This window comes from Podarcis pityusensis (genome assembly GCF_964106645.2).
Source record: "Podarcis pityusensis genome assembly, chromosome: 17".
Taxonomy (NCBI): domain Eukaryota; kingdom Metazoa; phylum Chordata; class Lepidosauria; order Squamata; family Lacertidae; genus Podarcis; species Podarcis pityusensis.
Window position 1 is genome coordinate 36153848 of NC_138042.1, and position 24091 is coordinate 36177938.

The 24091-nt window shown below is 44.5% G+C and overlaps 2 protein-coding genes and 1 long non-coding RNA gene across 9 annotated transcripts in view; 1 reads left to right on the forward strand and 2 right to left on the reverse strand.

Moving 5' to 3' along the window:
• Positions 1-24091, reverse strand: part of LOC308466311 — a 63894-nt gene that overhangs the window by 26164 nt on the left and 13639 nt on the right. The window lies entirely within an intron of this gene.
• On the forward strand, positions 391-9775 carry ZBTB5 (zinc finger and BTB domain containing 5). Of its 6 annotated transcripts, XM_080986824.1 has the most exons (3): positions 3084-3151; positions 5078-6858; positions 8338-9775. In XM_080986824.1, coding segments are annotated over exons 1-3 (1836 nt in total). In that variant the 5' UTR covers positions 3084-3098; the 3' UTR covers positions 8340-9775. The 6 variants fall into 6 exon arrangements, with proteins under 6 accessions (XP_080842947.1, XP_080842946.1, XP_080842948.1 ...); XM_080986821.1 differs by lacking the exons at positions 3084-3151; positions 8338-9775 and adding an exon at positions 391-413 and having other exon boundaries at positions 5078-7551; XM_080986820.1 differs by lacking the exons at positions 3084-3151; positions 8338-9775 and adding an exon at positions 1390-1430 and having other exon boundaries at positions 5078-7551.
• GRHPR (glyoxylate and hydroxypyruvate reductase) lies at positions 9771-23390 on the reverse strand. 2 transcript variants are annotated; one of them, XM_080987021.1, is made up of 9 exons: positions 23218-23390; positions 18778-18902; positions 16535-16607; positions 16058-16174; positions 14335-14423; positions 13192-13296; positions 11892-12027; positions 10715-10845; positions 9771-9992 (listed from the first exon to the last, which is right to left on the reverse strand). In XM_080987021.1, the coding sequence occupies exons 1-9, from the start codon at positions 23307-23309 to the stop codon at positions 9871-9873; spliced, it is 990 nt and encodes a 329-aa protein (XP_080843147.1). In that variant the 5' UTR covers positions 23310-23390; the 3' UTR covers positions 9771-9870. The 2 variants fall into 2 exon arrangements, with proteins under 2 accessions (XP_080843147.1, XP_080843148.1); XM_080987022.1 differs by having other exon boundaries at positions 18766-18902; positions 23218-23389.

Genomic DNA, 24091 nt, shown 5'->3' on the forward strand with positions numbered 1-24091 from the left:
GGCGCGCAGCCTCGCCATTGGCTGCGGGGCGCGCGGCGGGGGTGGGGCGAGGCGAGGCGTGCTGCGGTTGGGTGGCCGCGGGGTCGCGGGAGGTGTGTGGTGGGGGAGGGGTTGGGTGGCGTTCCTTCGCGAGCACGCGCACTTGAGGAAGCCCGTTGAGGGCGGTTGGCCGAGAGCGCCCGAGGCGGCTGCTTTCCATCCCCTCAGCGCGGCCTGTTTCAGAGGGGGGCGGGGCGGGCTCTTTCGGCGCAGGTGCGCATGCTCCGTGGTGGTCCGAGGGGCGGCGTGATTCCGTGACAGACGTTGGCCGGGCTGTCAACGGAGAGGGAGCGCGAGGTTCCTGCCGCCACGCCCCCTCTCTCCCCTCCCCCTCCTCCCTGGGCTCCTTCCCGGCGAGGGCGGGGCATGGACTGGTGAGTGGCCTGTGGGGAGGGGCGCCTCCTGCCCTAGACGGGGGGGGGGCTGCCCCTGTTCTCTGTCATCGGCCCGCTTTGCATAGGCCTAACTGACTGGGGGTGGCTGGGTGGGAGGGGGCTGCACTTGAGAGCCTCCATTGTGTCGCTCTTCTGCCCTTTGAAGGGAGGGGGCTGTGAAACGTTTAGTGTTTGGGTTTTGTTTTTAAAAAAATCATGCCTCGAATGCTAATTTAGAAAGGCAGGATCTCAACAGATGCATGAAATCAAGTGTCTTCTTTGGCGATCCCTCGTAGCCAAGTCAGATTGTCTTCCATGAACATGGTTTTAACAGTGAGTCTGTAAGGGACTGTGGAGGGCAATTCTGGAGCCACACGTCCTTCCATAGGTTTCCAGGTGGGGGTTGATCACTGTGAGGGTTTGCCAAGTGTGCCTTCCTCTTAGCACATTTCTCCCTTTCGTTCGGAGTTCAAGCATCTTCAAAACCCATGACACCTTTGATAAAGGCTGTTCAGGACACAGTCGTCTTTGAACACGTCTCCCCGCCCCCCCGCCCCTTCGCAGAAAAAGCTTGAATTGGGGGCAGGGGAGTTGGCAGGCCTAATTTCAAGTGGGCTCGGCTGCCTTGTAACGTCGTCTTTCTCTTGCAGTTCATAAGGGCATGGCGGGGCTATAAATAGGCCAGAATGGTCCTTGTGAAAACAAGCCTCAGGACCCAATGCTTGGAGTGTGTTCTGTGTTTTGGAAAGAGCGGCACTTTACTCTTAACTTTCGTTTGCCCTGCTGAGTAAAAGATACAGGAGCCATCCCAGATTCCTTTGCATGGAGTAAATAAGTATTGGTGCTGCTGCCTTTGAAAAGAGCCCTCTGTTCTACTGCCATTATCCAAGAAGACAGGCATAGTTGCATTCTGTTCTAGAACTGTCCACACATCTATTTCAATTGTGGAAAGACACCAGATGAGACTTCAGGGATTGTCAGGTGTGGACCTATGCTGAGGTACCCAAGAACCAGTTGGTAACTATAAATCTTCAATAGTTTTGTCATGGGGGTATTTTGGATGTAAAGGTCTACTTTCATCTAGGTCTGAAACTATTTCAGAATAATTTCTGCTGTGTTGCCTCTTTTCTCGGACATGTTGTCCATAAACATACTACTTCTTGGAAATTCTTTATGCAATTAAGTTCTTATCACTGACTGTCAGTTGCAATTTGCAACATAAAAAGTCACTTGAAAAGGAAGCTGCTGTATCCTAAATCGGACCATTGGTTTATCTAGCTCAAGATTGTATATACTGATTGGCAGTGACTCCTGAGTATTTCAGACACTACCTAGATGTGCTAGGGATCGACCCTAGCACCTTCTTTATATAAAACATATACTCTACCATTGAGCCATGGCTCTTCCCCAGCTGCTACTAATTCATTCTTTGCAGGAAGAAAAAAGGAAGAGAACATAATAAACCTTTGGAGCAGAACTTGGTAATAGTGTGGACACTCTGAGAAAACTGCACAAATATCCTACAAAGAAAATTCTAAATTTTAATGACTTGTACTTATCATTAAATAGGAACACGAGGAATGACCTCAAAGACTAGAAAGTATAGAAAACAAATATTCATGTTTTAGCCATGGTGCAGTTCATGGTGTCTTTAGCTGTAGTTTATCTCTCAAAACAATGAGCAGGGAAAAACTAATTTCTAAGCTTTTTTATCAGCTTAGAAAATGTAGCCTTAAGTCACAAACTGTAAAATGTGATTGTGTTTTCCTGTTGTAACATTATGATGTTCTTTTTTAGGGTGACTTTTACTAAGTTTAAATAAGCATGTTTTACACGCTAAGAGCACAATTGATCTCTGGAACTTATATAACCAGGTTCCCTCCATATGTTTTGCATTACAACTCATAGTAGCCTCAGCTAGCACAGCAGATGGTTAGCTAATGTGGTTGCAGTACAAAATATCTGGAGGGCACCAGGTTGGGGAAAAGTGAATTACAGCATATGACAGTTGCACATAGCCAAGTAAGAGTCACTAGCTCACAATTCCTTAGTTTTTTAGCACTCTGAATTATAAATTGAAATGCTTGGAGCACACTTAATCTTAGTAAGAGTCACAATGCATTCCCCTTTGAGAGCTGGACATGATTAAGCAAGACTAGTTCTCTTACTGTTTTTCCCTAAAGCAGGAGAGTTGAATTCAAAACAGATTAAAGGGCCAAATTCCCTACCCAACAGATGTCCAGAGGCCACATCCACCCCTTTTCATCAAAAATAAGTAATTTTGTACCAAACTGTCCACTCCACCTTAATTAGGCACCAAATTTTTACAAAACAGGAATGGCTACCATAGTTCCAACAAGTTATCTGTATAATGTTAACAGTATCTTAAGATAGCAAATGGATACTTTGTAAGAATACTTCATTGTGTCATGGAATAACATCCATGAATGAGTCAGTCCCTTTAACTATTATGAGCATTAGCTTTCAATTCCTAAAGATAGAATTATTTTGTCAAAAAGTAAACACAATGGGTCTTCAATTCTGCATTAAATCTTATCATACTTGCAGCTGGCACAGCTGCTGCATTATCCAGAGGTTGTTCTTGGAGACTTGGCCACTATTGGAAATGGGATTAGATGGACCTTCTTGCAGAAACATGGAAGCAGCCACTTGTCATTCCAGATTATGGTTACTGAGTTCCTAGTACCCAATGGAGGAGCATCCCTCAGTTTGTCACAGTATTTCTTTAATTATTCTTACCACTTTGAACTGAGGAAATAATTGGTTTATTCAGTTTTGATTTCTTTTGACATTTTGTTCAGCCTAATAAAAATATTGCCCAATTTGGATTTTGAAATCTTATGAAACAACGTATCTGCTTTTTATATTAGATATATAGTTATCAGTAGACTTATTTGTTTGATTCCGTTAGTGCATATGTATTTAACTGAATGATAAAAGTGGTAAATACAGTATTAGTTATTCATGAATAAGGCCTAGTGAATATTTTCTGAATAAGAACAAAAATGAAACTTAATGATTGCCATAAAGGAAATTGGCCATTTTACCAAAAATATTTTTACCAGTTGAAAAAAAGACTTCAAACTGGCAGTTTCAAAAAAGGCAATCGAAAGAGAATTCAGTTGTTGTTCTCTGACTTGATGGCAATTTGCTGAGCACTAAAGCCTTTAAAGCTAAGAACTGGCATATTTTGGAACCAAGTAGTGGAGGGGGAAACTTTTTCAAAGGGGAAGGCGGCAGGCAAAACCCCTTTAAAATTTCAGTTTTCAGCTATGCATATGAATTGTTTATTTTAAAAAATAATTCAAAATATTTTCAAACTAAAAGAAATTATTTGATAAACTGACCCAACAAAGTATAAGCAACAAGCATAGAGTATAAGCAGATCTTGAACGGTTCACATACTTCAGATGCCATAACTAAACCTGTTACCTTTCTTATCAGGGTAAGAGCCTCTTTCTAGAAACAGCTGGAAAGTGGTCTTCCATCTTCATGGCCTTGGTTCCCCTCCCTGGGGGTTCCCAACTACCCAAGTGGCCTTAGTAATTGGTCTTCAATGTTCTCTGACATGCACAAGGGGCATCTGACCACAGGAACTGACCAGGTTCTGGCACGTTTTGTGGAGTAGAAGCCCACAAGGGCAGTAGAGAGTCAAACCTGTTGTGTGCTGTGTTTCCTGGGCAGCCAGTTCTACTTGCCACTGGCAAACTGCAAAATTACTCTCTCTCTCTTGGCTAATCCCAGAATTTCTTCAGAGTTGAAGAAATGATTATTAATGCGCAGTGACAAATCTAGCCCTAGGGCCAGATTGTACAGCAAACCATGACATAAGACAGGCTTATGTTGGGTCTGCTGCGTGCTGGATAAGGTAACCTGTTGCAGCCCATGCAACTCAAGCTGCTAGTTGGCCTTGTTATATATGCAGCTATTGAGTGTGCTGGGAATTCAAACATTTCTTTTGTGGGTGTTTCATCTGTCTGCTTGCTCAGCTGTTAACATTCCTCCCCTTCTTGGTATCCCCCTGTAATTTCTTTCGACTAATTGCATCTGAGTATTTTGTACAGGTATCTTATACTTCTCTCCAGCACAGTCTCTGCAGTCTAACATTAAACAAGCCACATGCTCCTAAACTGATCTCCTGGACTTGCCCAGCTCTTTTGTATTGCAGTCTAAACTTTGGTTTCCATTTCCAAGCAGAATCCCATTGTGTGTCTAAGGCCTGAAGCTGTTGCATTCACATTCCTACAAACTAAGGAAATCATGTGTATTTCAATATGGTGGTGATAAGTTTTAAAAACAAGCCTAGTACAGGAGCTTCAATTATCAAACGTCTACTGTATTGGCCTGAGTATAAGCCACACTTTCCCCCCAAATTCTGATCGTGAAAAGTTAAAGTGCAGCTTATATTTGCGACCTTACAGAGTGCAGCCAGGAGCGCAGCAAAGTGGCACCTGCCCTGTGCGTAGTCCCCTGTCCTCTCCCCCAAGGCTGGGAAGGGAGAGAATGAGGAAGGGGAAAGGCCACCAGCTTATATTTGGGCCAGGCTTATATTTGGGCCAATAGAGTATATTTTGTGCCCCATTTGTGTGCTAAAAACCAGAAGTTTGGTCCTTGTTTTTACATCATATTCTCTCTCTTCGTAGGATCATGGATTTTCCAGGGCACTTCGAGCAAATCTTTCAGCAGTTGAACTATCAGCGGCTTCATGGTCAGCTGTGTGACTGTGTCATTGTGGTGGGGAACCGGCACTTCAAAGCACATCGCTCAGTCCTGGCAGCATGCAGCACACACTTCCGTGCTCTTTTCACCGTAGCAGAAGGAGATCAGACCATGAACATGATCCAGTTGGACAGTGAAGTAGTGACAGCTGAAGCTTTTGCTGCTCTCATTGATATGATGTACACTTCCACACTCATGCTTGGAGAGAGCAATGTTATGGATGTGTTGCTAGCAGCTTCTCACCTCCATTTGAACTCTGTGGTTAAAGCCTGCAAACACTACCTTACTACAAGGACACTACCAATGTCTCCACCAAACGATAGAGTGCAGGAGCAGAATGCACGCATGCAACGGTCTTTCATGCTTCAGCAGCTGGGATTGAGCATAGTGAGCTCTGCATTAACTTCTACCCAAAGCACAGAAGAACAGGCAAATTCTATGAGCTCATCAATCAGAAGTAACATAGAGCAACGGAGTGCTTTTCCAATCAGACGTCTCCATAAACGTAAGCAGACTTCTGAAGAAAGAGCGAGACAACGCATTAGGGCTCCCATAGATGATTCTATCATGTCAGATGTTACTCCAGAGAGCGCACAGACTGTGGTTCATTCACGAGATGAATTTTTTTCCCCAGACTCGCTGAAAATTGTAGACAATTCTAAACCCGATGGTGTAACTGACAACCAGGAAGATAATACTATTATGTTTGACCAGTCTTTTGGTGCCCAAGAAGATGCACAAGTGCCAAGCCAGTCGGACAACAGTGGGGGAAATATTTCTCAAATGTCTATGGCATCACAGGCAACTCAAGTGGAAACTAGCTTTGATCAGGAAACAGCTTCCCAAAAAAATAACTTTCAGTGTGAGAATCCTGAGGTTGGACTAAATGAAAAAGAACACATGAGGGTAGTGGTGAAATCTGAGCCTTTGAGTTCTCCAGAGCCCCAGGATGAAGTGAGTGATGTGACTTCCCAAGCAGAGGGAAGCGAGTCTGTTGAAGTGGAAGGCGGAGGACCAAGTGCTGAAAAGATAGAACTGAGCCCCGAGAGTAGCGACCGCAGCTTCTCTGACCCACAGTCTAGTACCGACAGGGTGGGAGATATCCATATCATGGAAGTAGCAAATAACCTGGAACACAAATCTACCTTCAGTATTTCAAATTTTCTGAATAAGAGCAGAGCCAGCAGTTTTGGTGCTGGCCCGAATAATGAGGACAACATTCCAAATACAACCAGTGACTGTAGAATGGATAGTGAGGCATCGTATTTAATTAGCCAAGAATCTGGGCCTGCTAATGGTCATTCCTCTGCCACTGTCTCTCATGTAGAGAATCCGTTCAACGAGAGTGCAGACTCCCATTTTGTCAGGCCTATGCAGGATGTAATGGGTCTTCCTTGTGTACAGACTTCCGGCTACCGGGCAGCAGAGCAGTTTGGAATGGACTTCCCCAGATCTGGCTTGGGGTTGCATTCTTTATCGAGGGCAGTCATGAACTCAAGAGGCGGTGCCACCACCTTTCCTGGGTATCGCCGCATAGCTCCCAAAATGCCTGTAGTGACCTCTGTTCGGAGCGCTCAGATTCCGGACAATGCTTCGAATTCTCAGCTGATGATGAACGGAGCCACTTCCTCTTTTGAAAACGGGCATTCTTCCCAACCTGGCCCACCGCAGCTGACCAGAGCATCTGCTGATGTTCTTTCAAAATGTAAGAAAGCCTTATCTGAACATAACGTCTTGGTAGTAGAAGGTGCCCGCAAGTATGCCTGCAAAATCTGCTGCAAGACTTTTCTAACTTTAACAGACTGCAAGAAGCACATCCGTGTGCATACAGGCGAGAAGCCCTATGCCTGTTTAAAGTGTGGCAAGAGGTTTAGTCAGTCAAGCCATTTGTATAAACATTCCAAAACTACTTGCCTACGCTGGCAAAGCAGCAATCTACCCAGCACTTTGCTTTAACTCTCTTCCTCAGTTCCATGATGCCAATACAGATTTTTAATAATCCATGGAACACAAGAGGCGAACAGTTGCAGTGTGATTGTGCCACACACACACAAAAAAAGGCTTCTTTTTAATACTTTTACCATACCTACCTCACAGGGGTTTTGTGAGGCTTGAACAACTTCTAAAAAGCGCTTTGAAATTCTCCAGCTCTGACACAAATGTAATTCTGATAATGCAGTCTTGACAGACATTTGGGAGTAAGCTCCATTGAACTCTCTGGGATTTGCTCCCAAATAAACATGCTTAGGATTGGACTGCATGTATTATATATGGATACAATCCTTAGTGTCATTAGTTCTAAGAGTAGGAGAAGGGTTGGAAGAATGAAAGTGTAGCTAGCACATAACTAACTAGCATGTTTCAAAAAGCTGAAGTGGAACCTTTGTAATGGTTTTTTTTTAAAATGATGTGAAAGCATTTATCTGTAAAATAGGTTGCTACATGGTGTGAACAACGTTACTAAGAGCTCTTTATTGTGAGACTGCATATCTTGAAGAGAAATGACCTTTGCACCTCAAAGTGCTTTTGGAGTGTGTTATAGAATAACATAGTTTTAGGGGTTCTGAATGTATTTTTGGTTGTTTTGCAGTAACATACACTGTGTAATGAAGGTGCTTACCTTGAGTCCAATGCAAGTAACTTTTAGACTGTCAGATATATGTATGTGTATATATACTTTTGAATACAGCAAAATCTAGGTGTTTCATAGTTTCTCTTTTTGTAAGATCTTGTACTGAAAAGTAAAGTGTGTTTGTGTCATGCTTGGTAGTGTTTCTAATCAATTTGTATTTCATGTGTTAAACTCAACGTTACGTCGTAAATGATCCGTCTACTGTTGTTATTTCAAAAGGCATTCTTGTAAGTCCTTTGACAGTGAAAGTGAAGGAATGGGTTTCCCCCTAGGAAAAATAGGGATTTTGGTGCAGTTTCAAACTGCCTGCACAGTCAGTTTTGGGTTTGGGAAACCCATTCCTTCAAAAGTTGCTTTTTCAGGTGCTGCTGATCAAGCTCGTCTGAATTTATGGTACCATTTTCAAATACTTTTTTCCTTCTTTAATGTGCATTGTAATATTAAAAGTCAGTGGTGGCTAGTAACATTTTGATGTGGTAGGGCTAGAGTTTTTAATCTTGCTTTTTTCCTCACAATAGGACTCATACGGTACTTTTTTTTTTTTTTTTTTAGGAACGCGTGCCATTACACCAAGTGCAGAGTGCCATTGTCTTACCACTGAAAACCATCCATGACTCTCTGCACATCTTTGTAGGGGGCAGAGCTTCCGAGTTTGGTTTCAGCCTTCCCTAGCCCTAAGGCTACCAGAGCCTCAACAAGTAGGAGAGCACTCACACCCTCCTTTGAAGTTCAGGCTGTTGAAAACAGATACACATCCATTTTGGGGGAATGCTTTGGAACTGCACGTGGCAGAGGCTATTACACAGAGGGCAGGCTTTTTCCCGGGGGGGGGGGAGGCAGGAAGAAAGAGGGGAGCCACAGAAATTGGTGTGGGTACTAGCAGGAGGCAGAAGCAGATAGTGGGCTTGAAGCAGCACAATGCAAGCGACTTGACTGACTTCGACAGTGGAATTATGGTTTGAGGGGTGGATAGGAGAGAGAGAGAGATAAAATGTGTGGGAGGGTACCACCCCATTTAGACCTAACAACAAGAATTACTGTATATGGCAGTTTAAAGACAACTTTGTAAAAGTGTGCTTCCCCACAAGGAATCCCATCCTCAGCAACTGTAGGCAATCTGACTATTTCAAGTAAATTACAGTGATTTAAAAAATAAAATAAAAAACGTTTTCTCTCTGCGGCAGGCATCCCCAGACTCAGCCCTCCAGATGTTTTTTGGGACTACAACTCCCATCATCCCTAGCTAACAGGACCAGTGGTCAGGGATGATGGGAATTGTAGTCCCAAAACATTGGGAGGGCCGAGTTTGGCCATGCCTGCTCTACGGCATCCCCATAATTAATTAAAAAAAATTAAGATGCAGGTGCTCTAAGATAGAGCTGAAAGTCTGACAACTTGCTCTTGTTATAGGCCTTTGCATGATCAAAACTGTAAGACGCATCTATACTGTAATAATGCATTGATTTTCACTGCCAACCTTTTGGCAGCAACAGAACACACCCAGTTCTGCTTCTGAGAGTGGGGAAGTTGTCATTTGGATGGAACTCAAGTTGCATTGAGGCCTCAGGGACCAAAGAAGCTGCTTGGGGTTGGCAGAGGGCTGAACACAGCGTAAAAACTGCCATGACAGCTGGACATTTAATCAAATATCAATAAGGCAGGATGAGAAACCATCAGTTCTCAGTAATTTGTGGATTGGCCACAGTTGGGGAAGCCTGGAAGTCCTTTTAAAACAGGTCATGGTAACAGCTCCCCCACTGAAGCCTATGACAAAGTAACTTCCAGCAGTAGAGGCCACTATAGGAGGGGGCAGGGGGAGACGCTCATTATTTTCAGTCTGCTTGCTTTCTGTTTGCTTCTGATTGAACAGTTGTAGAAAACATGCCAGTACACAGCATCTTAATTACTTTGTATAAGATATAGAGTATTGCTTTAAAAAAATAGGTGTGAACTGGAACCTTTTGCTATAATACACAAAAGTCTGCCACTGTTTTAATGCTTTATTTGAAAGACAGTTTGTCCCATTTAATATCTATTTGGGGCAAAAAGTAAAAAAATCCTTCAAAACTCTTCCAGTCTTGCTTCTCACAGCTTGAGTTCGCTTGGCATGCTTTCTCCTTTCAGTCCAGCCAGAAGATTGTTGGCAGCCAACACGGACATGGCATTCCTTGTGGCGTAGGTGGCGCTTCCAATATGAGGCAAAATTACTGCTCAAGACACCGGGGGGGGGGGGGGGAGGGGAGGAAGCAATTTAGGAAACAAGCCAGAATAATTTTTGTCGACTTGTAATCACTAGTTCATGAATATATCGTTTTATCAGATACTATATCTTGATTCATGAAATCACTTGCTCAAGCCAACCCATTCCCTCTGTATTCTGTTTCCAGGGCCCCTCCTCTGTTAGATTAAAGATGATATTATCTGTCTTTTGCAGGGCATGCCAATCCAATTACAGCCCAAAGATGCCTGCCTTGCGGAAAGGGGCAAGAGTGCAAAATTCAGAGGATGCCCTCTGCATTTTATTTCTTGCTTTACCCATGCACATACTTAGGGCAACATTGTGGGATAGAGTACAGAAATGCCACAGGACGTAGCAGGCATAGATTTCTTTTAAGAACAACTCCCAATTTAGAAAAGAACGACCCACAGGTTTCTAGCCCTTATGGTTGCAAAGGTGTTCTTTTGACACATTTCCACAAGGAAAAACCTCCGCTTGCTATTGAGCCTTGCCGGCTCAGTGCAAGTGAGACTTGAGCAGCATCTGTCTGCTTCTGAAAGGCAGCCGTTAATTCCCCAGGAGGAGACGGTGCAGAAATGGCCATGCGCACATTAAGTCTTTAGCGGAGATTCCTGCATTGCAGGGGGTTGGGCTAGATGACCCTTTGGGTCCCTTCCAACTCTACGATTCTATGAAATTAAGTCAGCTTACCACAGTTCTTGAGGGAAAGAAGCGGATTATCAGTAGGCAGAGGTTCTGGGGTTGTAACATCCAAGCCCGCTGCTGCGATGTGGCCATTGACTAAAGCTTCGTATAGGTCCTTTTGATTGACAACAGTGCCCCTAACAGAGCAAAGTGAGAAAATGGGGTGTGTGAAGGTGTTATTGAGCCTATATTGCACGTTGCAGTAAATAATTCAACAAGACTCTCATGGGGGAAATACAGATTATGGCTTTTCATGACAGCTTAATACGATCACACTGTTTATGCCTTGCCTGAAATGGCAAGGGTGTTGCTTTGCTGGGCTGCATCCCCCATCACTCTGGTACTCTAGGAAATCATATGGGGGGGGGCAGCTTCCCCCAATTGGTGCAAGCAGCAGTGACTTGGAACGGTGCTAAGGATTAAATGACTCCCGGGGTCATTTACTTACTATTCAATGCATTGCACTAACAGAAGACAGCACAATGATTCGTGCTAGTGCAGTGAGACTTCCCTCCTCCCACTGCACCCTGCACCCAAGCTTCTTGGGGGAGGGGGGAGAGATTGTTATGTCAAGCAAACAGAAATGCTTGAACTGATGGGACCTTAGCGCTATGCAGAATACAACCTGCTGATATTGTACATGCTAAGTTTTCTATTTTGGCAGGTGTTTGCTGCTTTAGGAATGGAGCTAGGCAACCAGTTATTAGATAGACTGAGCAATATACAGCACAGACTAAGCAATATACAGGAGCAATGAACATCCTGTCTAAGGGAAGGACTGCAGAATATTAGTTTTGAGTGGTGCAGGCCTGGATAGTGATAGACCTCAAGAGAGATCCAGCTAGTTAAGTGTTGTGAATATGGAAAGCTTATTTCCACAAGTGCAGCTTCTTTACAAAACCAGGGCAAATGTCTCATAAAGGAAGCACAATTGCAATGTATTTATCGTACAGTGAAGAGATTTCGACACGGTGGAGGCCCTTAATTAAAACGGGGAGGGGGAATGATTTGTGCATTTTAAAAAACTCGTGATAGACAAGGGTATGTTGCAGATCTAGGCTCACGCTCCTCCATACTGTCATGTTACTTCAGTCATGCTATGCAGTAGCACTGGGACTTGGCATTGTCTTGGGGGATGTGCCCCCGATTCCCAGCCTCCACTCTGGGCCACATCTGGTTTTACCTGCTTGTGTTGATGAACACAGACGTCTTCTTCATCTTGCAAAAGAAGTCCCGATTGCACATCCCCTGAGTGTCGGGTGTCAGAGAACATGTCACAATGACAAAGTCCGACTCTTCCGCTAGCTTGGCAAGGGGCACTGGAGAAAAGAAAGAAAGAGGAAACTCACTGTGGTCTGTTTAAGAGGTTTACCTACTTTCACTAGCTTTTCCTATTGACCAAAACAGCAAGGGTCCTTCTGAATAGAGTCAGGAGAGCAGGGATGATTCAGGCATGCTTGAGTCTGCACAATTACGCTTTTGGCACTCCTTGAACCCTGTTGCGGCATTCATATGAGCCAAGTCAAATGGGAGGAATTGCCCTACTTCTGTTTTCAGAGTGTACTGTTCTCCCCACCACCATGAGGACGATGATGTACAGCGATGTGTGCATATCCAAGTGTTCTGTTCTTTCAAAAGGATCCTGTTTGACTCATTGAACTACGTGGCACTGTGGGCTCTGAATTTCTCTGAACAAAAACCTAACAACCATCCAGTTTGTGCTGTACTTTGCCTGAAGGGATGGATGACTGATCTTCCAAAACACGCCTGTGTAAGGTGCATGTGGCTGCCATGTTTGTTCCATATCGACTCTTGACTTGTGGTGCAGCAGTTGGTACGTCTCGTTGTAAACAGCATGTCTCCAGAAGGGAATTGCTGTTCTCTAAGCGAGACTAAGGTTAACTGGTGATAGCTGGGTCCCTGCTTTGGCAATGCTTGCCTGACCAAATGACGTAGGGGGTGGGGTGCATAACCCTGATTCACAAAGGGATGTATACTCCTCACTTTTAACTATGGTCACTGGGAAGGAGAACAAATAAATCTTAAAATTTTGTCAAACTGAAACAGTCGTTCTCATTTGCAGGAATTGAGTGAATCCTGTTTTCAACCAACGTAACACCAAGTCTTCTCATTTCAGAGATTTTTTTTCCCCTCACTGAAGTGACTTACAAAAAGCCATGCTGGATCAGGCCCCTGGTCCATCTAGTCCCAATGTCCTGTTCTCACAGTGGACACCCAGATGCCTGAGAGGAGCCTGCAAGCAGGACCTGAGAATAAGGGCACTTTCTCTGCTACAGAGTCAAGCAACAAGTATTCAGAAACATGCTGCCTCTGATCTATGGAGACAGTGAATAGCCTCCATTGTGCCCAGTAGCCACTGATAGGACTTCAACTTCAGTTTTCTACTCCGCATCAAAGGGGGGGGGGATGTAGTATTGAACACACATAAAGAAATTCCACTAATACGTAGACAGAACACTCACCAAACTCAGCTTTCAGTTCCATAGCAGCTTCAGGTTTGGGGTGACGTCCTGCATACAAAAACTTCTTGACTCCAAATGGCTTCAGACGATGTGCTACAGCCTGCCCTAGAAACATGAGGAACCAGAGGACATCACATCACTCACTAGGCTTGGATGCTTCATCCTTCAAGACAGAGAAATGGGGCTTCTGAAAATGGTGTTAGCACTTCAAAGGTACATGCAAAATTCACATAATCAGAGGCTTTCTTTAACACTGAACGCCCAAATCAAAACTTAGCACTTGAGCATTCTCAGATAGAGAAGCAGATGAGAAAAATTGGTAAATCGGGGTAGATGCAATCATTTTACCACATCTGCATACCTGATCCATGGTTAAAATCTTACCATTTGGCAGCAGGATAACTTTGTACAAACTGTGTACAGTGAAACTTCGGTTTTCGAACGTTTGACTTCCGAAACGTTCAAAAATCAAGGGTCAAAGGGCGGTTGACAAAATCCCAGCCATGCCGCAGAGTAAGCTACACTGACTACAATGGGACTTCCTTCTCTGTAAACACATCTAGGGTTGCACTATTACCCAGAGTGTTGAGTGAAATCTTTCCAGGTAAGAGGCCACAACTATTCTGAACTCGGTTTCTCCAGTTCCCCAGTTGGTCCATTGGCAGACGAGCCATGAGCAGAGCTTAAGCTCTTGCTGTTCCCTGTGAATTATCTTGCCGATCGGCAGCTCTACGTTGAAAAGACGACGGCAATGGCTGCGCTAAAGGCACTTATGGCACCATATATCTCAAAAGTCGGGTATGTGAGAGAGACAACATCAAACACTGCACGGCTCCTTTTGGGGTCATGGATATTTGTTCAAAGAGACAATCAATAGTAGAAAGTCCACGTTGCGATAAAGTGAACAGTACAAGCTTTAGGACTGATAACCCGAGCCTAATCTCAGATGCTCAGTTAAATGTCTCCACACAGATGCAGCAAGACCTCCTTCGGGGTGGCGACCTGAGGTTTGGACCTGGATGCGCATGTAATGCTTGTTTCTCTCTCGACCTACCTACCGTGCAAAGACGTTGTGATGGTCAAACCAGCTGTGAGCACCATGGTGGAAGGGCAGGCTGAAAATGAATGTAGAACTCAGCTTACCTATTCTTCCTAGCCCTATAATCCCAACGGTGCTGTTGGATAGTCCATAGCCACACATCCAGAGGGGTTTCCATGTGGTCCAGCCACCGCTGCGAAAAGGACACCAAATTACAATGGGATGTTAGCTAAGGAACACCCCAAAGCTTAGCAGACAAGCACTAATGTAATGGCAAGAAAAAGCTGCATTGGCTAAACAGGCTCTTAGCTAAAATTCCAGAAATGAGCAGCTGTGGACAATGGCAACCACAGACACTGTTATCTTGTTACCTTAGACAAAGGAAGAAATCCTGCTTTAAAAACTTTAATCCACCCTTTATCTTGCAAGGCCCACAATGATTTCAGGCCTAATCCCATTCTCTATTCTCTATCCCCATATCAGCTGGGTGGACTCTGGAAAATAACAGACAAATATCAAATGGGCACTAGGACCGACATCTGTCTTATAATGTCCAGGGATAGATGCTAAATTCTGCCAGTTGAGTAACCCACATCTAGCTATCAGAGGTTCAGCAGCGTACACTTAGATACCTTGATCCAGTGTTTCCCAAACTTGGGTCTCCAGCTGTTTTTGGACTACAACTCCCATAGCGCCTAGCTAGCAAGACCAGTGGTCAGGGATGGTGGGAACTGTAGCCTGAAAACAGCTGGAGACCCAAGTTTGGGGAACACTGCCTTGCTAGATTTGCACCACCCTGTCGCCACAATATAACTAAAGCATTTATTCAACTGTAACTAGGATTATTATATACTCTTTAAGAATGCTTAAAAGGAAAGCAACACTTCATGCACACCCTCTCATTCATCCATACAACAACCCTGTAGTGTAGGTCACTATTATTACTCCTTATATTGCAGGGTGAAGCTGAGAGTTCAGGATGTTGCATGTGGCTATGATGAGTTCGTGGCAAAAAGCAAGATTTGGACTGGGGTTTTTCCGCTTCACAGTTCAGCCTCAGGGACCTGGTTCAGACTGTAGTTGTAGTGCAACTGAACTCTGCTGCAAGTGTCAGCTTGCATAGCTGAATGGAAATAAAACCAGATGCCAAAGACAAAATAGGTTGACGCCCAAAGTTCAGGGGACTTTGTCACCTTCTGGAAACTAGTTTTCAATGAGCATGGATTTTTAAATCACTTGTGTGTGTGGAGCTCCTTCTTAGCACAGTCCAGCAATACAGTGGTACCTCAGGTTAATTACTTAATTCGTTCCGGAGGTCCATACTTAACCTGAAACTGTTCTTAACCTGAAGCACCACTTTAGCTAATGGGGCCTCCTGCTGCTGTCGTGCCGCCGGAGCACGATTTCTGTTCACATCCTGAAGCAAAGTTCTTAACCTGAAGCACAATTTCTGGGTTAGCGGAGTCTGTAACCTGAAGTGTATGTAACCTGAAGCGTATGTAACCCGAGGTACCACTGTAGTTGTATAAGTGCACCCACAGTTTCTGTGAAGCAAGTAGAGGATCTTCTTTGCATGCAAAAGGTAAGTGGCATTTCCAGGTAGGGTGCCCAAGAAGCCCACCTAAAACCCTGGAGAACACAAGACTCAACTAGACAGACTAACCATCTGACTTTGATTAAGGCACCTTCCTACTTTCCTGTGAGCCACAGTTGCCTTTTTTAATATGCTGAATGAGGCTAAAAGACAAAATAGGACACGACCACCCCCTCCAAGCAGTCCAAGCAGTGTGGCATGGAAGTCCCATAAATACCACTTCGGACACTCACTTCTTCACTTCCTCCACAGATTCTGGCAGCCTGCGGGACGTTGCTAGGAGCAAAGCTACTGTGAGTTCAGCCGTGGCATCTGTCAGGATGTCTGGCGTGTATCCCACACGGATCCCACTAGAATTTAAAAGCAGCAGTCAGATCTTCTGTGTTTTGAGCCACAATGCACTTACTGACTAGTTTTGTGGTACTCATCATTTCTAAAACACGGGTAGCCTGAACATCAATTGTTTGGTCCATAGGCCAGTTGGGCAATGGCCTGCATTTAAACCCCAGCCGCTAATTTTCCTGGGGAAAAGCTGCTCTGGGAAGAGGCGATTTTCAACAGAGAAGCCTCTGGGAAACACAGCAAGGGTAGGTTATATAGGGCTGGAGTGATTATTAGCCCTTCCACAACAACTCTCTTTTCTTTTCTCCCCGTCAGGATAAGATGTAGTTTGCCTCTAAGAATTACCTTTAAAAAGATGTGAGTCTTACCGCTTTTTTATTTCCTCAATGGCAAGATGGTCATATCCCACGGACAACGTACTGATTACTTTCAGGGATGGTCCTGAAAAAGATGAAGACCACGGGCTCAGAACAAAAGGTAATTAAGCATGAGAAGGGGTTAATTTCCTTTAATGTGCATAAATCAGCCCAAGGATGAGCTAATAATGGGTGCAAGGTCAGTCAAGCCAATTGCTATGGTAACGGCCCAGTGCCCCAACTATATAATAATAATAATAATAATAATAATAATAATAATAATAATTTATTTATACCCCGCCCTCCCCAGCCAAGGCCGGGCTCAGAGCGGCTTACAAGCAATAATAAAAACAAGAAGAATGATTACAACTTAAAAACAAAAATAAAATACAACATTAAAATAATGGAACATTAAAATATTAAAATGTAGCCTCATTGCAGGAAGAGAAGGAAAAGAAAAAAGAAAGAGAGGGAGGGAGGGAATCAAATTGGCTCCAAGCCAAAGGCCAGGCGGAACAACTCTGTCTTACAGGCCCTGCGGAAAGAAATCAGATCCTGCAGGGCCCTGGTCTCATGAAGCAGAGTGTTCTACCAGGCCGGAGCCAGTGTTGAGAAGGCCCTGGCTCTGGTTGAAGCCAATCTAACTTCCTTAGGGCCTGGGACCACTAGGGTGTTGCTATTTATGGACCTTGAGGCTCTCCGTGGGGCATACCGGGAGAGGTGGTCCTGTAGGTACGAGGATTAATCAATATCTGTGATTAATGCCCATCAGTCTGTTAGTTTGCAGTTGGTCTGCGAGTCGTCAGTCTGTTGGTGTTACTTGTCCATTGTTACATCTTGAATTGCTGGAGTTCAATTGGAGCAATGGAAATATTTTGTACTTGTATGTATCTGTATTTGTCTGTATCTACATTCAGAACTGTTTTAGTGAGCCTTATCTTCTGCAACAGTAAACTATTTGGACCTTAAGCTTCTTCCATGTGGTGACTGGTACTGGGAGCAACTTGCACTGCGTGGATATCTCACCTGAGATTCCCAACAACTAGTTGGCAGAGAAAAGCAGTGAAGTGCTCACCTCAAACACCAAAGCTCCTACCAGCTTCAGAAAGCATTAAAAGCTAAAGAAGTTGGCAGCAACGGACTTGTCAAGGCTTTTGTCTGGTTACTAATAAACACAGAGAAATGAAGAAGGCGATTTTTTGATAAAGTTTCACAAGGTCTTGCTTGAAAAGAAACAAAATAATAAAAGAATGTCAGCTATGAATGGAAACCTAGCTTTTGAGCCATTAAATAGCTGTGAGCTTTCATTCATTAAGCTGTGCAATTGATCAACAAAATACAGTGTTCCCTTGGTTCTCAAAAGCCTTGGTACTCAAACAACTTGGAACCCACACACTGCAAACCCAGAAGTAAGTGTTCTGGTTTGCGAACTTATTCAGAAGCTGAACGTGCTCCGTTTTGAGTGTTACGCTTCTGGTTTGAGTGTTATGCTGAGGTCTGTCTGTTTTTGCTATTTATTTTGCATTTTTGTGGCTCTTTTTTGTTTTTGTGACTGTGGAACTCAGTTCAGCTTCTGACTCATTGATTGTGTGACTGCAGTACATTGTTTATTGCTTTCATTTTATGGATCAATGGTCTCGTTAGATCGTAAAATTCATGTTAAATTGCTGTTTTAGGGTTGTTTTTAAAAGTCTGGAACGGATTAATCCATTTTGCATTACTTTCTATGGGAAAGCGTGCCTTGGTTTTGGAATGCTTTGGTTTTGGAATGGACTTCCAGAACAGATTAAGTTTGAGAACTGTATTGCACTGAGGATTATCCACACACCCAGATTAATCAGTGGGGTAACAACAACCCACAGATACAAACACAGTATAAACACATACAAACACACAGTATAAAAATGAGATTTAACAGCACATTTGGCTCGTGGAACTTTCCCCCCAGATACAGACTGTTTGGCCAGATAATCCTGAGGAGCTGAATGCAAACTTTCACCAAAAGGAGATAAGAAGAATGAGGCTGGGGCTGATGACAGTCCCATGAATTTATTCCAGTTCCACCTCTTGAAAAGAATTAGGCACCAACTTTATACAGAGGCAGGGCTTTGGTCTGCATTTGTACCAGTATCTGGGGAGCAGCCACTAACTTTGCCTGCCCAGGTTGTCACATGGATCGGCAAGTCACTGGCGGTGTTAATGTTTCTACAGCCCACTCTGACACCATTCCGTTGAGCTCCCACCCGAGGCCTCACCTGCAGCATCCAGGACTTCCTTGTCAATCCGGTCGGACAAGAGGCACAGGAGCCCGTCCTTGCCAGCCACCCCCGCCAGCAACTCCGACTGTGGGATTGGTTCATCTGAATCCCACTGCTGGACGCTGCAGCATCAGAGGAAGCAAGAAAGGCAGAATCATACAGAGCAGGTCACAAGTCGACATGAGGCGCTAGAGCAGCCTTTCTCAACCTGTGGGTCCCCAGATGTTGAACTACAACTCCAATAACTCCTAGTTAGCAAGGCCAGAGCACAGGGATGATGGGAGTTGTAGTCCAACAACCTCTGGGGACCCACAGGTTGAGAACCGCTGCGCTAGAGGCTGCACAGCTTTCGCCACTTTAGATCTTCAGTTTTAATTGGCAAGGACAAACTTTAGTAAGATTGGGCACCAGTTGCTTAATCTGGAAGCTGTTCTATTGCAGGAGTGTTGTGTATTGTAACGGGACGAATGAAGATATTAAATTATATCATTCATGCTGAGAAAAGCTGCTGTAATTCGGTAGGAAACTATCCCACACTCCCTTTAACATTTCAAAAAGGCCAAGGCTGTGGAAATGGGTGTTTGCATTTTTTACCAAATAAAACAGCACCTTCCATTGGTTTCCAGCGGCTACACACTACCTCTGCCCACTTTGGGAAGAAAAATAGATGCAGCTGCTTTTATGTGCTCAGAGAGAAACAGTGTGCCCACATTCCCCTGCTTTTGCTCCCTGCTGAGAGAAAGGAAAACTGCCCCTTGTGACCTTGCTGCAACACTGAAGGGAGAAATAATGCCCTTTGTGACCTCAGGCTGATGCTGATGGCAGAGAGACTGGCCCAATTTTGGCTTTCCACAAGTCACTGCTGAAATGTGAGACGCCAAGGTCCACCACTGCCCAGGCAATGTGTGGACACAGAAGAACCCAGCCCTCCTTGAAATGGGCAGCAGTTGAGCCAGAGACTTTGGGTGTAATATACAACTTGCAGCATGGAAGAAGTTATGGAATTGGGATTTAAAATTCACAGCATGTTACACGTTGAAAGAAAATTATATGAAAATGATGTACCGTTGGTATTTAATTCCTAGTAAATGAGCAAAAATGTGTAAAACGGGGTCAAATGCAAGCTGGAAGTGTAAGGAAAAAGAAGGCACCTTTTATCACATGTGGTGGAAATGTAAGGTAGTAAAAGAGTTTTGGGAAATGATATATAATGAGTTGAAAAAAATGTTTAAAATAACCTTTTCTTAAAAAACCCCCAAAGCCTTCCTTTTAGGAATTCTAGGTGCTGAAATCCTAAGGGAGCAGAAAAGACTATTTATGAATGTAACCACGGCTTTGCGGATGTTATCGGCCCATAGATGGAAAGAAGATAAAGTCCCTACCAGAGAAGAATGGCAGATGGAGTTAATGGATTGTGCCAAAATGGCTAAGATGGCCGGAAGAATCAGAAATCAGAAATTTTAATAAGGAATGCGGAAAATTTATAACTTATCTTAAAGACCATTGTAAACAGTTAAAATCATTAGTAGGATTGGAATAACACTTGTAGTTTAATGGTGAATTTTGGATACAATGGAGAGATAAAAGATTTGGATTATCATAAAAGATGCAGGAGGAAATGATTAACAAGAGGACCCACAAAGGGGAGGAGGTAAGTCCAAGAGATTCCTTGCAATCTTGTTTTTATGTTGGATGTTGGATATGTGACTGTAAAATTTTAATCTGAAAAACCAAATGAAGAAATTTTAAAAAATGAAATGGGCAGCAGCATGTGAAGAGAGAATCAGCAAGCAGGGAGAGGAGAGTTGGCAGGTAGATGCCCAGCTGTTCCACTTCCACAACGGCTGCTTGCCGAGGTTTTCAGCCAGATCTCCTCCTCCTCCTCCTCCACTGCCCTGAGTTGCCAGGCATGTGGAGGGTTTGTGGAGAGGGCAATGAGGTCTTTCATGTGGCCCAGGGCAGCATGAGTCTCTTGTACAACTTCTGCCTGTGATTAGGGTAAGTCCAGTGCAGCATGAGAAACACCCACCCCTCTCCAGCATGTGTGGGAGGGGGGATTTGGGGTAGGGGATTCACATCACCCTGAGCTGTGGCAGGACGCAGAAGCAAAGCCACCCACCCCAGGGGTGGCGCGGAGGGGAAGCATCAATAGTGACCACAAGTTATGGCCTAGATACTGATCCCAGCCAATTTTAGTCTCCTGGTTTGCACAAATGATTAACCATTAGCTGGCCTGGAACAATGGCAGTCTTATTTGAATGTAGTCAGCTGGTCAGCACAAATAACAGTTTAAACAGACAAAATGACTCCAAGGCAGGGTGGATAAAAATCAATGTATTTTTAAATTAAAAATTGGATTTTTTTAAAATTTAAATCAGATTTTTTAAAATTGATTTTTTTAATATAAATTGGATTTTTTAAAAAATAAAATGCTTTGGGAGGAGGGAAAATCTTTCTAAAGATAGTTTTCTATTTAAGTTACATTATAGTCCAAATGCTATTCATCAGGAGATATGGGTTTATTTTAATTTTTTGGGATAAAAATGTAGATGTTTATATATGTGTGTGTGCTTGTGTATTTGTATGTACGCACTTTCAATACTGTTATTAAGTATGGTGTCAGGAGATGGTACCCACTTTATCTGGATATATATATATATATATATATATATGTCCATATATATATATGGAAGTGAGAGCTGGACCATAAAGAAGTCTGATCGCCGAAGAATTGATGCTTTTGAATTCTGGTGCTGGAAGAGACTCTTGAGAGTCCCATGGACTGCAAGAAGATCAAACCTCTCCATTCTTAAGGAAATCAGCCCTGAGTGCTCACTGGAAGGACAGATCCTGAAGCTGAGGCTCCAATACCTTGGCCACCTCATGAGAAGAGAAGACTCCCTGGAAAAGACCCTGATGTTGGGAAAGATGGAGGGCACAAGGAGAAGGGGACGACAGAGGACGAGATGGTTGGACACTGTTCTCGAAGCTACCAGCATGAGTCTGACTAAACTGCAGGGGGGAGTGGAAGACAGGAGTGCCTGGCGTGCTCTGGTCCATGGGGTCATGAAGAGTCGGACACGACTAAATGACTAAACAACAACTATATATGCACCCTGGGTCCAATGAAGGAATGGAAAACCAATGGCCCTGCAACTGCTGTTGGGACCATCGATCCCGTTGTCTATTGGGCATGTTGGCTGGGACGCATGCAACCTCTGGAGGGCTGCAAGTTTCTTGTTGTTTAGTCGTTTAGTCGTGTCCGACTCTTCGTGACCCCATGGACCAGAGCACGCCAGGCACTTCTGTCTTCCACTGCCTCCCGCAGTTTGGTCAAACTCATGTTTGTAGCTTCGAAGACACTATCTTCGAGGAAGAGGAGGGGATGGGGAGGGACGCAGAAAGGCGGCACTTCAGTGGCGCTGGATCCGCCTCATGCCGGGCTCGCGGGCGGCGTGGGCGAGAGTCCCTCTCCCTCCCTCTCTCTCGGGTGGGGAAGGGCCGATGGAACTCCTCGCTCCAAGACGACCGGCAGCCCCGACGTGCTGCTTAGCATCCCCTCCAGCCAGTGTGGCATCTTAATGTAGTGATTTCCCCCTCTGCATCTCTTTTATAACTATTTTTAGAAATCACTTGTCCATCCATAGTTCAAATTTTTACTACAGGTTTTCTGTCAGTCCTACCAATGTATGTAACTCTTTGCAATAGCTTTTCAAATAAATTATAAACTTTCCCCATTCTTTATTAAAGAGGTCCTCTTCCTGGTTTCTAATTCTGCCTGGAAGCTTTGCCATCTCGACGTCGTTCATCAGTTTTGTCTGCCCCTCTTCTTTGGTGGGAGTTGTAGACCCTTAGGATCATCTGGTTCCACCCCCTGCAAAACACAGTCAGGGGCAGCCAAAGCAGCATGGCTCCATCAGTGCCAGATTTCTGTATAAGCCAAGCCAAAATCCCTTATTTTGGCTGCTGATCCCTTATTTTCAAATATGTAAGTTGACAGCTATGTATTGGGCATGCTGGCTGGGACGCATGCAACCTCTGAAGGGCTGCAAGTTTCTTATCCCTGCTCTAATGCTACAGACAGGCCTGCTTTGCAAGCCGCCCACCCACCATTTTATTTTTGCAGGCCGCCTTTCCACAGCTCAAACCACGCTCGAGGCGGCTTACAATATGGGGGGGGGGGGGGAATACATAGGCACAACGTAACAAAGGTCGTCCATAACAATACAAAAAAGAGACAGCAGCAAGCAAAAAGCCTCAAACACACACACACACGATTTCCCAAAGGTGCACACGCAAGAGAAGGAAAGAGAGGGGTTCACACGTGCGTGAACAGGGCAGGCAGAGTCCGGGGAGCAGCCGGGCGACCTTCCCAAGGAGAGAAGGGGGGTGTTTCTCCCTTGCACCCCCAGCCCGTCTCCCCGCCAGCCCACTTACTCTCCGGCCCGGCTCAAGGCCGCCAGTCCCTCCGGGGGGATCCTCCGCGTCACGAAGACCTTCATGAGTCTCTGCACGGCCGCCGCTCTCATGCGCCGCGTTGCAAAGGCGACTCCGGGCGAAGCGGCTCCTTCCCCGCCCCGTAACCCTTGGCCCGGGCGGCGTCCGGCGGAGAGCGGCTTGTTCGGCAGCGCCCCCTGGTGCCCATGCGTGGCCACGTCCAAAGCGCGCAGACGGCTCGCCTCGCCCAGATGTTGACGCGTGTTCTTTTTTAAAAACAAAAATCCTTGTCACTGTGTGAATCCTGCGGGTGAATGGGGCTGAGGCTCAGCCAAATAACATTGGTGGGGTTCTTTTGCAAAGGGCAATGTCCTTTTGTCTGTTTACTTCCTAGCTGTCGCGCTTTTTTCTGGGGGTACGCAGACCCCCTAAACATTTTGTGGATCTTTGTACTTTGGTTCAGTTGCTGTATTTGTTTCCCCCAGTTTGAACTATGAATTGGTGATTTTCTTGAGTCAAAATGAGAGGAGCCCTAAACATTCTTTTAGAAAAAAAAGCACTTGGTTGCAAGCCAAGCAGATTTAGGTTTGATGAGGTCCTAAGCTACTGAAGGTAATGGGGCGCTTCATATGTCCAGCTGTCCTTTGTCAACAACAAATTGTCACTGTTTTTTGTGTTGAATATATGCTATATATGGTAATTTATGGACCTAAAAGGTATCTAGATATGTATTTTATCAAAGTATTTGCTGAACTGAAATACAATTAAGAAGAAGTATATTAATAGTGAAATAAGCTCTAACTAAAATGATTTTTTATTCATAACAAACTTAATAATGCAAACACATTGGCATTTGGCAATAACAAAAGTTCCT

Excerpts from the sequence above, each read along its gene's own strand:
- ZBTB5 (XM_080986819.1), top strand. The coding sequence starts at position 3,099 with ATGGTTACTGAGTTCCTAGTACCCAATGGAGGAGCATCCCTCAGTTTG. Across the intron at positions 3,152-5,077 it reads GCATCCCTCAGTTTGTCACA|GATCATGGATTTTCCAGGGC; the intron begins GTATTTCTTTAA and ends CTCTCTTCGTAG.
- GRHPR (XM_080987022.1), bottom strand. The coding sequence starts at position 23,309 with ATGAGAGCGGCGGCCGTGCAGAGACTCATGAAGGTCTTCGTGACGCGG. Across the intron at positions 16,175-16,534 it reads ATTGAGGAAATAAAAAAGCG|TGGGATCCGTGTGGGATACA; the intron begins GTAAGACTCACA and ends TTTAAATTCTAG. Across the intron at positions 10,846-11,891 it reads GTGTTCATCAACACAAGCAG|GGGCACTGTTGTCAATCAAA; the intron begins GTAAAACCAGAT and ends TTGCTCTGTTAG.